The sequence below is a fragment of the Nuphar pumila genome, chromosome 15, assembly GCF_984573655.1.
Source record: "Nuphar pumila chromosome 15, dmNupPumi1.hap1.1, whole genome shotgun sequence".
Taxonomy (NCBI): Eukaryota; Viridiplantae; Streptophyta; class Magnoliopsida; order Nymphaeales; family Nymphaeaceae; genus Nuphar; species Nuphar pumila.
This window is the reverse complement of record NC_143263.1, coordinates 48,086,885-48,102,241: the sequence shown is the minus strand read 5'-3', so window position 1 is coordinate 48,102,241 and position 15,357 is coordinate 48,086,885. Positions and strand designations below refer to the sequence as shown.

Here is a 15,357-nt window from a genome sequence, read left to right as displayed (position 1 = left end):
TTATTTATTTTGAGAAATGCAGCAGTGGCAGATAAAAGAATCATATGTCGCATTATTAGTTTACCATGTCCTATCATAACTCATCTTTCTCTTCTTAGCAAGCTGTGGGCCCAGCAAGTCAGAGAAAAGGTCAGATGCAAACCACTTCTCCATCAAGTCCACAAACTAGATAATCTGGAAACTGATGGATAGACATGTTGCCAATCAATCTGCCACAGAGATGTTTAATAATAATTTAAGTACACCCCCGCATGACCATTTTCTTTCACATGTGCCTCTTGGATTCTGCAACTATGTGTACAATATTTGCTTCTATCAGTTGCAACTTGCATATTCAGTGGCTGAAACAGATCCTGTGCCCTAGCCTCATAAAACTATGTTAAACTTCAAACTATTTTAACTAGGCCTACAACATAAGCCAGTAAGTAGCATGTGCTCTGAGGTGCTGGATCAACTTAAATGCATGGACAAAGATAAAAACACTGAAAGAGCTTCTGATTTCCAAAACACCTATTCAAATATATCCCTCAAAAGTTAGAAAGAAAAAGATCACCCCATAAGATGCAATGATACTACACGAAAACTGGTCTAAGGAACAAAGCAAACAAATTAAAGCTGACCCCAATGATGCAATAAGTGTGACAAACACAAAAACAGAACAAGGCTTCCTAATACCCCCAATGTGCAACTCCGAACCCCATGAAAGAATCAGGCTTCTGGCCTTAAACAGAAAAAGGAAATGGAGACATAAATATTAAATAGCAAGGTGGACAAACCTGCAGCCATGGGGATGGGATCCCATAGTATGTGTACTCTGGTGGAACATCTTGATTTCTACCAAGTCTCTCCAAAATCTTTACACATTTTGGCAAGCAGCTCCAATATGCATCATGATTGTTGGAAACCAAGGCAACAAGGAGACTCATAACAGCTGTGAGAACACCAAGATCACGTTCATCAAGAAGCTGAGTCATTCTATCTGACCTGAAAAGCAAAAAACCTATAAATGCATGTTGTGGACATAAAAGAGAAAGATAGCATCAAATTAGAGGCATATCCCCACTTACCATCCATCTACATTTACAACATCTGGATTCTTCCTATACAAGCGCAGCAGACATAATGCAGCCTTTTTTCTAACAAGTGGTCTGCAGCTACTAGAAATCTAAAATGGAAATTCAGTTATAATATACTGTACCACAAATAATACATAAACATAAACATGATATATCTTACGAGCAACTTTTGGACGTCAGGTGCTAATGATTCAGCAAACTCCCTCCCGCCAATGTTTCCAACCTGTACAGGTCCGTTGAAGAGTTTATCAACCAACAGAAACCAATGTGAAACAAAATTAAAGCATTAGAATCAGCCTGCTGAAAACTGTATAGAAATGTCCTGTAAGGAAATTCATACAAAAGAAACAACCTGTAGATACTGTGCATGCTTTCAATGTTTCACAAAAAAAATCCCAAAAGCAAAGTAACACATACACACATATAAGAATGTTTTCATCATTTCACAGAACAAATCACACAAACACACGCACATATATATAATTATACATATACAAAAAAAACAAAATATATATAATAATAATAAATGACTAAACTGCCCTGATGTCTAGGTGGGGCAGCTTAGTCACCGACTAGGCGTCTTAGTCGGTGCCTAGTCGGCAAAATTAGTACTTTTTAAGGTACCCACCTAGGAATTGCATAGCATAGGTATTTTACTTATGCCAAGACCAACCAGGCGGACTAGTCGGTATAAGGAAATACAAGTGCCAAAAACAATGTTCGAAAGTAACTACAGGAAGGCACAATCACATAAACACAATGTCTATAATGGACAAGATACAATATGCCACAAAGGGCAAACACAAAAAACATACACAAAAGAGAAAAGAACTTGAAATAATGCTAGAGCCTTTATTGAAATGCTTGAAAAGCAATGAGAATAATAGGGGAGAAGTCCCCTTTATATACACGACAGGAGGCAGGAGGGGCCAAGGGGAGCTCCCAAAAGAGCCGTTGGGAGCTCCCCAACGGTCACATTTGTGATCGTTGGGGAGCCCCAACGACTCTCAAGGGATCCCCTTTTTACCCCTTTAATAAACTAAAAAGAAAAGAAAATTATAAAATATAAAAATACAAAAATGTCCTTAATGGATATGAATATTTACAAATGGATCAAAAGACCAAATTGCCCCTAGTGAGCATTACAAAAGATATATATATATATAAATATAAAAATACAAAAATTTCCTTAATGGATATGAATATTTACAAATTGATCAAAAGGCCAAATTGCCCCTAGTGAGCATTACAAAAGATATATATATATATATATATATATATATATATATATATATACAACAATAACTACGCCTTCATCCCAAAACAATTGGGGTCGGCGATCCAAAAAAGAAAATCATTCTGGGTCTTCCACATGAATCCTTCTCCTCCAATCATTTCTATCTAATGCCATGTCCTCGGTGAGGTTCAAAGCATTCATATCCTTTCCTATCATCTTCATCCAAGTCTTCTTAAGCCTACCCCGACCTCTTTTAATTAATATATTTTCTCATTTCTCCATCCTTCTAATTGGAGCATCATTAGGCCTTCGCCGAATATGTCCAAACTACCGTAAACGATTCTCTCTCATCTTATTTTCAATGGATGCAACGCCTACCTTCTTACGTATCTCCTCGTTTCAAATCTTATCTTTTATTGTATTTTCACACATCCATCTAAGCATACGCTATGATGTCTCTTGGCAGCCCAACATTCCGTACCATACTGTAAAGCGGGCCTAATTGTCGTCCTATAAAACTTTTCCTTCAACCGCAATGGCATTCTACTATCGCACAACACTCCAGTTGCACTTTTTCATTTCATCCACCCAACATTTATCCTATGATTTACATCTCATCAATTTCTCCATACTTTTGAATGATAGATCTCAAATATTTGAAACAGTCATCCACCGGTATTTCTTGCTCACCAAGCTTCACTACACTCTGATCACTACTTCGTTGCTTACTAAACTGACATTCCATATATTTTATCTTACTCTTACTCAACTTAAAACCTCTTGCTTCCAATGTTTGTCTCCATAATTCTAACTTAGCATTAACCCCAGCTCTAGACTCATCAATCAAAACAATATCATTAGCAAACAACATACACCACGGCACATTTTCTTGAATTGATCTCGTAAGCTCATCCATCACTATAGAAAATAGGAAAGGGCTTAAAGCAGATCCTTGATGTAACCAACTGTTATAGGAAAATTGGTTGTCACCCCTCCACAAATGCGAACATTGGTTATTACTCCTTCATACATATCTTTTAATTATACTAATGTACTTGAGAGAAACACATTTCTTCATCATTGTTCACCAGAGAACGTCCCTAGGTACTCTATCGTATGCCTTCTCCAAATCAATAAAAACCATATGCAAATTTTTGTTCCTCTCTCTATATCTCTCAATAAGTTGTCTAAGAAGATATATAGCTTCCATAGTTGATCTTCCAGGCATAAAACCAAATTGATTCTCCGATATCATGACAACCTTCCTCAACCTAGACTCAATCACCCTCTCACAAAGTTTCATAGTATGACTCATGAGTTTTATACCACGATAGTTTGTGCAATCTTGTATATCACCCTTATTCTTATATAGAGGCACCAAAGTACTCTTCCTCCACTCATTAGGCATCTTATTTGTCTGTCAAATCTTGTTAAAAAAATTTGTCAACCATTCTAAACCTTTCTCTCCCAAGCATTTTCAAGCCTCGATAGGTATACCATCTGGGCTGCCCTTCTTGATTTCATTTTCTTCAAAGCCTCTGCAATTTCTTTCTTTTGAATCTTGCGCATGAAGTCATGATTCATCTCATGAAAAAAAATGGAGAAGTCTCCAAGATCCTGAGCATGACTTCCATTAAATAGCTTATCAAAATAATATTTTCATCTTTCCTTAATCTCCTCATCTTTGACTAAAACCCTTTGTGTTTCATCTTTGATACATCTAACCATACCCAGATCCCTCGATTTCCTATCTCTCATCTTTGTAAGCCTATAAATATCCTTCTCGCCCTCTTTGGTATCCAACTTGTCATAAACCTCCTTATATAACTTATCCCTCGCGTTTCGAACTACTTTTTTAGCTTCCTTCTTTGCTATCATATACTTCTCCAAATTCTCATTATCACGACTCTTACTTAGATTTCTATAACACTCTCTTTTAACCTTAATAGCTAATTTGACATCCTCGTTCCACCATGATGTATCCTTACCTAGCGGTGCACCGCCTTTAGACTCACCCAATACCTCCTTAGCCACCTTTTTTTTAAAAAAAAGGCAAGTTGGGGTTAGGCGGACCCTTACCAGAACAACAGATGCCCCATGTGGCAGATGGATTCGATCCTGGGCCTTCGGCTTCACACAGGACCCCACTTACCACATGGGATACCACCTCGGTTTGCTTACTAAAAACTAGAAACGGAGTGATGGCAAGGCTTTGGTAAAAAAATCTGCTAGCTGATACTCTAAAGTGACATATGGTAGTTGAATGGTGCCTTGTAAAAATTCATCTCGAACATAATAACAATTCATCTCGATGTGCTTTGTTCATTCAAAGTGCTACTGCTAGCAATGTAGATGGCACTATTATTGTCGCAAACACAACTTTGAAGAAATAGAGATAGTGACTCTCATATCTTTGAGGAGACTTCTCAACCAAACAAGTTCAGTAGTAGTTGTAGCCATCACTCTATACTCAACTTCCGTGGAAGATAGAGACACATTTTGTTGTTTTTTATATCTCCAAGAGATTAATGATTCGCCAAGAAAAACGCAATAATCTATTGTAGAAATACAATCATTAGGGTTACCACCCCAATTAGAGTCACTATAAGCAATTAAATTAGGAGATAAAGAAGAAGATAAGAATAGTCCTTTGGTTATGGATTTCTTCAAATATCTGATAATTCGCATGACAGCAGCCATGTGAATAGTAGTAGGAGCATTTTGAAATTGACTTGCACTGTAAACAGCATGAGCAATATCTGGCCTGGTAATAGACAAATCATGTTAGTAATCCAATCAATTGACTATAAGGAGTGGGATCTTCTAAAGGAGTTTCATCATAGGCTTTCAGCTTAGCGTTGATTAGTTATGGAGTCTCCGCTTTCTTTTCGTCAGTTAAACCAGACTTAGCAATAATATTTAATGCAAGCTTCATTTGAGACAGAACATATCTCTGAGGAGAATATGCAATTTCGATCCCGAAAAACTACCTTAGAAATCCAAGGTCAGACATATCAAAATTGCTTTTAAGAATATTTTTAATAAACTCAATACCCTTTTTATCATTCCCAGTGATGATCATGTCATCAACATATAACAATAAAATAGTTATGTGATCACCTGCATACTTAACAAAAAGAGTAGTATCAATATAACAAAAGATAAAACCATTATCAAGAACAACTTTACTAAAGTGATCATACCAAGCTTTTGGGGCGTGTTTAAGACCATAAAGAGCTTTATTGAGTTTAAGAATTTTTTTCTTTCTCAATCCCAAGACCCGGCAGAGGATCCATGTAGACTTCTTCATAAAGGTTCTCATTTAAAAAAGCATTTTTGACGTCAAATTGATAGATAGGTCATTGTTTAATAGATGTTAAGGCTATTAAGGCTCTTACACTAGTCATCCTAGCAACCGGAGCAAAGGTTTTCTCATAATTAATTACATGTTTTTTAGCATGCCCTTTAGCAACCTAGCTTTGTATTTTTTTAATATCTCATCGCTCTTAGTTTTGACTTTATAAACTCATCTATATCCAATAGCCTTTTTTCCTAAAATGAGACCTACAATTGTCCATGTGTTAGCTTTGTTGAGTGCTAATTCAAGTCTCATAGCATCAATCCAACGTGGATGGTGCTTGGCTTCTTTAAAATTGGAAGGCACATGATAGGAATGGATCATCATTAGACAAGTTCTATAATTTGGGGAAAAGGAATCATATGAAACAAAATTTTCAGGTCTACTATTCCTAGAAGATCGCCTAGGTAGGGATTCTTCAACCTGGTCTTCTACAAAAATGTCTTGAGAATATATGTCGAAAGCATTTTGATGTTCATTTCCCTCTCGCCGAGTATACACATGTATATCATTAGGATTCTCATTGTGAAAATCATCATTTTAATAAGACAAAGCATCATTTTGATGAGAATTGTCATCACAAATAGTATCATTAAAATCTTTAGATTTATTTCTAGGCAATAAGTCAAAGAGAAAAGAATATCAACCTCTTCCTTAGATTTTTGAAATTCAAATCCATTTTGTTCTTCAAGAAAAATCACATTTCTTGAAATATAAAGTTTGTTATTTTTAATATCAGAACACCTATATCCCTTTTGATTTTCACTATAGCCAATAAAAGTGCATTTAAAAACTTTTGGTGAAAGTTTATCTTGTCCTTGAAAAAGAATAAATCATTTACAACCAAAAATTTGGATGATTTTTCTAAGTATACTTGGATTTACTTCTTTAGACATAAGCCCAATGTCTTCTTGCATTTCCAAATTTTTCATAACTCAGTTAAAATAGGTTTAATAATAATATTTTTAGCTTTCTGACTAATTTGGGGGAGAGAGTTTTTGTCTAAAGAATTTAAAGATTATCTTAATTTACATGGCATTGCCCACAACTACAACACGACAAAATGGTTTGGCTTAGAGGAAACAGACATAATATTGAAACTACAAGAACTTTGCTTATTGCTAACCATGTACCTAAAGTCTTTTGGGCCAAATCCGCATTAACCGCAATATATCTTATAAACAAAATGACATCTTCATCATTATAAAACATCTCCCTTGTTGAAAACTTTTCAAACTTATCCTAGGTTATTTCAGATTAAGAGCCTTTTGATGCAAGTATTTTGTTCTAACCAATAAAAATGACAAGTTTTTTCTTAGGGATATCCCTTGTGATTTTTTCGATATGAAGATGACCAAAAAGGTTATAGATGTTATGACCCCATAAATGAAAAGTTGCAAGTTTAAAGAAATGTGACTATTGGAAAACAAAATTTTCTTTGATTGTGGGAAATCTAAAGAAGTAAATGAGTATTTTTTCTATTTGATTTTATTTCAAAGCATGATATTGATGATTGTGATTGTGAATTTGGTCGTGATGATATGTTAAATTGTGTGTGTGTGTGTATATATATATACATACATATATATTATGTACATATATACATATGTATATATACTATATATGTATTATTGTAACTATAGTTTTAGTTTAGTTTCTTTTTTCTTTCTTTTTAGTTTTTATCGAACTAGTCAACTTAAAGTTAACTAGTCAATAGAGTTGTTGGACCAGCCATAACGTCTCTATGGCGTTTCCATGATGTATATAAATAGGGGTGAACCCCCTCGCTCAATGTAATGCTTTGTGCATATTTTGAACATCAATAAAATATTATTTTTTACATTTTGTGTGCCCTTTTGTGGGTTTTGTGAGTGAGTCCTTTTGTGGGTCTTTTGTGTGTCCACTTTGGTGATTTGGTGGACTTTGTTGGAGGCCCTTGTTTCCTTTCATGGTATCAAAGCTTGGTGGTTCTCAACTTCTTGTTGATGTTTGTGGGATTGTGGTTGTGTACTCGAAGATTTAAATCCAAGTGTTCGTGTGAACCATTGGTGGTACTAGATCGGTGTTGCCTCTACTTTAAATTTTTTTGAAGTAATCGTGTTTGTTTCTCTTTTTCTTCTTCTCTATATCTTTTTTCACTCATTTTCTTTCTCTCTCGCTCTCGCACCCTTGTAAAATGGATGACAAAGAAAGTATCACCATTATGCCCATAAAACTTAATGATTTTAACTATGTAACATGGTCTTCAATCATAAAGCACCATATTTGGGGCAAAGGGTTGTGGGGACCAGTGGATGGATCCAATCCGGAGCCTAAATTAGTTTTGACTCTCGCTAAGGTAGAGAACGAGAAGAAAGTTCCTCTTACGACGGGTGAAAAAACTAAAGCGCTTGCTACTTATGAGAAAAAATGGAAGGAATGGTGGATGAGACATGCCAAGATCATATTTTGGCTCATTAATAGTATTGATATCAAGAAATGTTCAAGTCTTGTAAAATTTGAGCATGCAAATAAAGCTTGGGAATACCTCAAGAAAATGTATTTGCTTAAGGATACTGCACATGTGTACAACTTACAAAATAAAATTAAAACTATGACTCAAGGGGATAGAAGCATTAGATGATTTTATAGGGAATTATCCGATATTTGGGAAGAGTTGGCTCTTCTTGAGCCAAGATGGCATTGCTCCGAGGATATAAAACTTCGTCGAAAACAAATGGATGTAGAGCATTTTTATCAATTTGTGAATGGTCTAAGACCGAAATTTAAGTCCACAAAATAAGCCCTTTTTCATAGAGGGAAAGTTTCTTCTATTGAGGACACAATTGAGGAGTTAAGCATGAAAGAAAATAGGCTTAAAAGGTGGACTACAAAGAGTGATGATAACTCGATACTAGTCGTATCTAAGCTGAAAAACTATGCTCGTACCTACAAACCACTTCACTATGGAAAGCAAAGCAATGAGTATTATGGAAAACAAGGCAATGAGTATCAGAAGAAAAAAATTATGGCATTGTCATGAACCGGGTCACATCAAAACATATTGTCCTAAGTTAAAAATGACACATGAGAAGAAGGTTGCCTCACTTGGCCCTCCATAAGAGTCAAATGATGTTAGAACCACACAAGATTCATCTATTGGAAACATGTCCTTGACTCAACTAGTGGAGGTTATTTAACCTCTCCTCAAAGGAGTGTCTTCATCAACTAGAGTCGTTTCATCCTTCTTTGATCTTGCTAAACCTCTTTGGCTTTTTTTACTCAAGTGTCTTGTTTCACATGACATCAAATGATGATATTTTATCTGAATGTCATAAATCAAGTGGGTCAAATGTTTATTGACGATTGGACATCTCTTGAGATAAAAATAATAGAAAATTTTGAAAATATTTCTCAAAGTTAAAAAAAATATTCTAAAAATTAGATATATTCCTAAATTAAATTTAAATATTTTGTTTGTTTCTCAAATATCTGACCATGGATATAATGTTTCATTCTCCACTAATGGTTGTTGGGTGCAACATCGCCAGTCAAGAAAGCTAATTGTGAAAGGCTATAAAGAATGAGGATTATACTACACGGATTTTTTGAAAATATCCAAAAATATTTTTTGTTGTAATGTTCAAAAATTAGATTTTGATTTGTGGCATAAAATGTTTGGTCATCCTAATGTATCAAAAATTCAGTATTTTCCAAATTTGAAAAAAAATTGTAATTCTGAAAATTTTACTTGTGAAGATTGTATTTTTGGCAAAATGAAGAGATTACCATTTCAAGAAAGAACTTGTATTTTCTACACTTCTTGAGTTAACACATTCGGATGTTTGGGGCCTAGTACCTGTAATATCTAGAGGTGGATTTATTTATTATATAATTTTTGTCGATGATTTTTCTAGACATACTTGGATCTATTTTCTTAAACATAAATCAGAAGTTTTCTAAAATTTTCAAATATTTCACAATTTTGTCAAAAATAAATTTCAAAATAATATTTTTATCCTTTGCACTAATTCAAGAGGAGAATTTTTTTCAAAACAATTTAAAGATTACCTAAACATGAATGGCATCACACATTGAAAATCTTGTCCTAACACTCCACAACAAAATGGTTTAGATGAAAAGAAGCATAGGCATATTATAGAAACAAGAACCTTGGTTATTAGCAAACCAAGTACCAAAAGATTTTTGGGTTAAAGCCACATTGACAATTGTTGCCATCCTCTTCTTTGCAAATTGTGTCACAAATTAAAAACCTTTTCAAATTAATTATTGATTATTCTAGATTAAGTGTAAAGACCATGAAAAAAAAAATTGTGTCCGACTCGCGTCAGACACGTGCCCGGCACGTGTCGGACGCGAGTCAAGGTCTGACCCCCCCTGTGTCGGGCCCGGATCCGGGCTGGACCCGAGCTCGAGCCGACCCGCACCCCGGCTTCTCGATTTCTCGAGAAGCCGGTGTCCTTAAAAGGACACAGTGCCTCGGGCGAGGGGCAAAACCCTCGCCCCTTCTCTCTCTCTTTTGCACCGCCCCCATCACGCTCCCGCCGACGATCGGAGACGCCGGCGAGCGATTCCGACCGGCCGCTTCCCCTCCAGCAGCCGGTGAGCCCCCGATCCCCCTTGCTGTGTCCCCTTCAGCCGCAGACACTCCGGCAGCCCTTGAGCCTCGGCAACGCCACCACCCTCCGTTCGGTGACCTCGGTCGACAGCAGCCGCCGACGATCGTCACCACCCTCCGTTCGGTGACCTCGGTCGACAGCAGCCGCCGACGATCGTCGCCACCCTCCCGTCTGCCGTCGACTGCGCCGGCCACCGACGACCTCTCAGTCGCAGGCGATTCGCAGCCAGCGTCCCCAGCAACCGCGTGCACCGATGAATCGCCGCCGGCCATCACCCTTTCTTCCTCCCTGCTGTTGCCAGCGATCCTCCCTGCGTCTTGCCGACCACCCTTCAGTCGCCAGCAACCTCGAGCACCGACGACACGCCGTCAGCCATGGCCGCCGTCCTAGGTGCTGCAGCCGTCGGCGATCGTCGCCTCCCCCTTGTTCTGCTCCCGTGAGGCCTCTTTCCCCCTTCAGTCGCCGACGTTTCGGCAGCCGGCAGCGTCGGCCGCCCCTTCGTTGTCTCCCCTTTCTGTCGCCGGCGACTCGCAGCCAGCATCCCCGACGACCAGCGACTTCTCCCGTTGTCGTGGTCGTTCGAGGTATAACCCCTCTCTCTCTTCCTCTTTTGTTTTGGGTGGATCGACAGGGGGGCTGAGCCCCCTGTCGTCCCCTCTTGTTGGCAGGGGGCTAAACCCCCCCTGCCTCCCTTTATTTTTGGTCGACAGGGGGCTGAGCCCCCTGTCGTTGGCCCTTCTTGGCAGGGGGCTCCGCCCCCTGTGACTCCTTCCTGTTTGTTGTGGGTCGACAGGGGGGCTGAGCCCCCTGTCGCTTGTTTTGGCAGGGGGTTACCCCCCCCTGCCTCTTTGCTGGTGGGTCGGCAGGGACCGAGTCCCTGCCACCACCTTGGGCTTTCGGGGTGTGTCGGCAGGGACTGATCGAGCCCTATCACCCCCCGTCTCTTCTCGCTTGATTGGGTTGGCAGGGGGCTCTGCTTCCCCCTGCCATTTGTTTTGTTAAGAGGGGGTTCCTCTCCCCCTGTCCCTTTTTGGTGTTTACCTGCAGGGGGCGAGGCTCCCCCCCTGCATTTGTCTTCTGGCAGGGGGCGAGCCTGATCATGCATAATACTTGCATTTTATTAATAATTATTTATGCATGATCCGTGTTAAAATCGATCTAAAAACCCATTTTTATTGTTAGTTCTGAGAAATTGCATTGAATTGAATTTTATCAGAAATTCGTATTTTTCAAAGCTTTTCCTGCATATATTTTCTTTAGTGTTTCTATTATAGTTAGAATGTTTTAATCATAGTTTAGTTTGCTTAGGTTTTTTAATTTTTAGGAAGTTTGTTTGTTTGTTTTTAGACAATAAAAGTTGTTTTACTAAAATGGGTCTTTTGAAAAATATGGAAAATTGTGGACTTGTTTTGAAATTTTTCTTTTACCCTAATTTAGTATTATAAGTAATCTTCTACAGCCAAAAAAAAAGACGTCTCTCTCTTTGGGATTGACGCCTCTCTCTCTCTCTCTACCTTCAGTCGGTTTTTCTTCTTCTTCTTCTTCTTCTTCTTCTTCTTCTTCTTCTTCTTCTTCTTCTTCTTCTTCTTCTTCTTCTTCTTCTTCTTCTTCTTTCTAGCCAGCGGGTTCCTCTTCTTCCTTCAGCAAAAGGGAGGCAACGTGAAAATCTGATATAGGGAGAGACCGTTCTTCCCTCAACCAGTCCAGCCGATCCACTCGGTAACTTCTTCTCCCCTCTTTTTTTTTACGTGTTCAGAATAGTTTCTTATTTTTTTTTTTTGCTGAAAAGAATAAAAAAAAATCATATCCTAAATTCTGCGTAAATTGTTTCCTTCTTTTGTCTTTAGGGTTAATGTGTGTGGTGTGTACCGTATAGTTAGATCTACATGGTATACAGTTTCTTTGTTTTTTGTCTGTCAAAATTTAAAAAAAGAGAAAAAAAAAAGGGTAGCAACGTGTTTGATCTTTTATTTTGATTCCTTCTCAACGGTCGGCTCAGTCTGTGCATATAGTGTTAGGTTCAGCAATATTTTTTGGGCCGGTAGTTTATTTTGCTTCATTGTGTTTGTTTTATTCATTCTTGTTCAACGTTTTTGTTTCTGTAGGTTCAGCATCTTTGTTTTACAGCGTGATTCAGTTTAACATCAGCATTTTCTTAAGTCAATAACATAGTTTAGTCGATACATGCTTAAGTGCCTTAGCTTTTAATTTCATTAGTTATATGTTTCAGCCATTTATTCCTTAACCAACGTTTTAAGCAATTGCAGTTAACAGATTTTTATGTAGGTAAGGTTATTTGATTTTTACATAGGTTAGTGAATCATACTTTAGGCAGATTCAAGTAACGTTTTAGCCTTCTTTTTGTTGCTTCCTATTAACGGGTTTTGTTTTGTCAACTAGTGCATTGCCTGTAGCGATAGCTTAGGGTAGTTTTATTTAGTTAGTTTATATTACATTGAACTCACGTGATTTGTTGTAGGGTTATTGAGCATGCATATGTAGTCAAAAACAGGGTAGCTGATTGCTATGTTATCATTGCATTGACATATGTTTTATCATAGTTGGGTCAAACATATATTTGTGTTTTATTTCCAGATTCTATTAGTTTATATTCATCTTCCTTACAACATAGAATTTAGACTGAATTAGTTTATTTTGTCATTCATTAGTTAGTTAATAATTTTTGTTATCTTGCACATAGTTAATAAGTAGTTTTAATCAATTCGGGATTAGCCAATTAGGGTAATTTACCTTCAGCCAATTTTTAGTTCTCATTCATGTCATTACTTGTTAATATTAGTTAATAGGTTCAGCTGATTACCTTCTTGATTTTTTTTAATTCACTTTAGTTAATCTATTGCTTCTTGAATTAGTTAAGTTTAGCTACTACAATTGTTTTCTTGATTTTTTTTAGTTAGTTAGGTAGTTTTGCTACTCTGGCTTTTAGTGTAGGTTGTTACATGTTCGTTCATAGTTCAGTTCATGTTTAGTTTAGTTTAGTTAAGTCAAATTCTGTTTGTGTTAAATTTTTTTGTCATTTGTTAGGAAATTCCTAGTTAGTCTTCCTCGTACTGCTTTTTGTTTTGTTTTTGTGTTTTGCAGGAAAGCGTTTGGACGTGCGAGAGAAGTGATCTCGAGCTTCTAAAGAGCCCTCTGAGGTCCCCTCAAGTGACCCTTAGACCCTCAGAAAGGTCCTCAGAGAGCCCTTAGAAAAGCAAAAGTTCAAGAAAACATACATTACCTCAAGAAGGGACAAGAAGACTCGAAGCACTGAAGCCTTTCTTTTCTTTTTAGATTAGGGTTTTATTTTATTTTATTAATTGGGTCTGTAATAAAACCATTTATTTATTTTGTTTAAGCCCTCTGTGTAGTGCCGTACTCTCGTAGTTAATTATTTAATTAATTCTTTTTATTTTGGCAATAAAGAGTAGTTAGATTGTGTGTTTGAATACGAAGTATTTTCCGTTCCCTGAGATCGACCCGGTAGTTTGCCTATTCGATATGACTCAGATAACCTTGTTTAGGATCCTGTGCACGAGTAGAGCAGGGATCCTAGCGATGTACTTGCGCCATCGCTAGATCGGCATTACCTCCCCTCTGATACGAGACCTAGTTTCTAGGCTTTCTGGTTCAACCATGTTTGTAGCGCCTTCCTTCGTGAAGGTATTGTTGGATCTCCTATAAGGGACTCATGTTCCTCCTTTTGTAGTTCTACCCTTAGTCACGTACGATATGTTTGGACTACGAGAGCAGATCGAGAGATCTATAGTAACCTCTAAGCGTGTATTGACACATTAAGCTAATCCTGTTATGTTGCTTTCGCCTAATAGACAGATTGCTCGCGATTGTCTAAAGGACCCGAGCACGATCAGTTGGAACTGGAATGAGTTCACTGCGGGCTTCTATAAAGTAGAAGCATTGGGGATTTCCTACGAGAGATCCATACCCCTCTTATCGTGGTTGTACTTTTGAACAGGTACGTTGCGTACTACGATGAGTAGGATGAGAGGTTTATGTCTGCCTCGAACATGCAATGGCATGTGTTTGAGATCACAAGAGTGATGTTTCTACCCTCACTAGGGATTGACCCCTTTTAGCGTGATTATGCATTTGAATAGTTACGATACGTACTGCAGTGAGTAGGATGTGAATTGTTTGGTTGCCTTGAACGCGCAATGGCGCGTATAACACACTTAAATAATAATCATGCGCCTTCACAGGCAAGATGCTCGAATGGGTCGAAAGACCAGAGCATGAGAATGGGATGGCGGTTAAGAAACCCTCCGTCGTGCTCATTCGGAACGGTTCATCAAGAGAGAGGATGGATGGTACAAAACTCCGATGGACAGTCATACATGGCAATCTCGGGCAAAGATCCGACCTTCCCCAGTCATCGGAGGTTAGGGGAAATCCTTCGGGCCACTTCTGCAGAAGTACGGATGCGCATCCATTGGGCCTTTGTTTGCCTTTGGGGATTTACTCTCTTGGTCACAGACCGTCCCCTTAGGAAGCGGACTCAGTCAGTCATTCGGGGTATAATAAAATACATAGCATAATGGACCCCCGAATCGATCTCGGCTGTTTCTACGTTTTGCCTTGTGCGTACCCACAACGGCCTGCTCAGTAATGAGACAAGATATAACTTATACACATGATCGTGAGATACGCATGTTGTGACGTGCTTTGCTTGCTTGCTTGTTAGCTCGGTAATTCGGTATGCTATTCGTTGAGCTAGGTACGCCCGTCGAGGCGTTACTCTTGTTGGTTAAACTGCTTATGCAGTTCCTTGCTTGGTAATAACTAGCTTCTCATACTAGTTGATTGCTTATCTTGTATTGCTTGTGATGCAATAGCTTGTGCCTCACAATTAATGTAATCACTTGTCGATGGACCATCCTATGGTACTTGTATGTATTACGAGTGTTGTTATGAATACCTGTCTTATGGAATTGCTTTGCTTGGCTGGTGGATAGAGTTAGTTACTCTTCACCCATTATATTTGTGAGATTGCTATAGTTGTCTGTTCAGCGCTCTAATCCTTCCTGCTCTTTTACGTAGCTGTCTGCT

General features: G+C 38.2%; 1 protein-coding gene across 1 annotated transcript in view; it reads right to left on the bottom strand.

Moving 5' to 3' along the window:
- LOC149815364 (AP-2 complex subunit alpha-1-like) overlaps positions 1-15,357 on the bottom strand; it is a 124,035-nt gene that overhangs the window by 66,961 nt on the left and 41,717 nt on the right. Inside the window, exons 4-6 of the mRNA XM_089989408.1 lie at positions 1,237-1,299; positions 1,068-1,165; positions 777-984 (exon numbers count right to left, since the gene is read on the bottom strand). Coding sequence (XP_089845534.1) covers positions 777-984; positions 1,068-1,165; positions 1,237-1,299 — 369 coding nt within the window. The remainder of the gene's footprint in view (positions 1-776; positions 985-1,067; positions 1,166-1,236; positions 1,300-15,357) is intronic.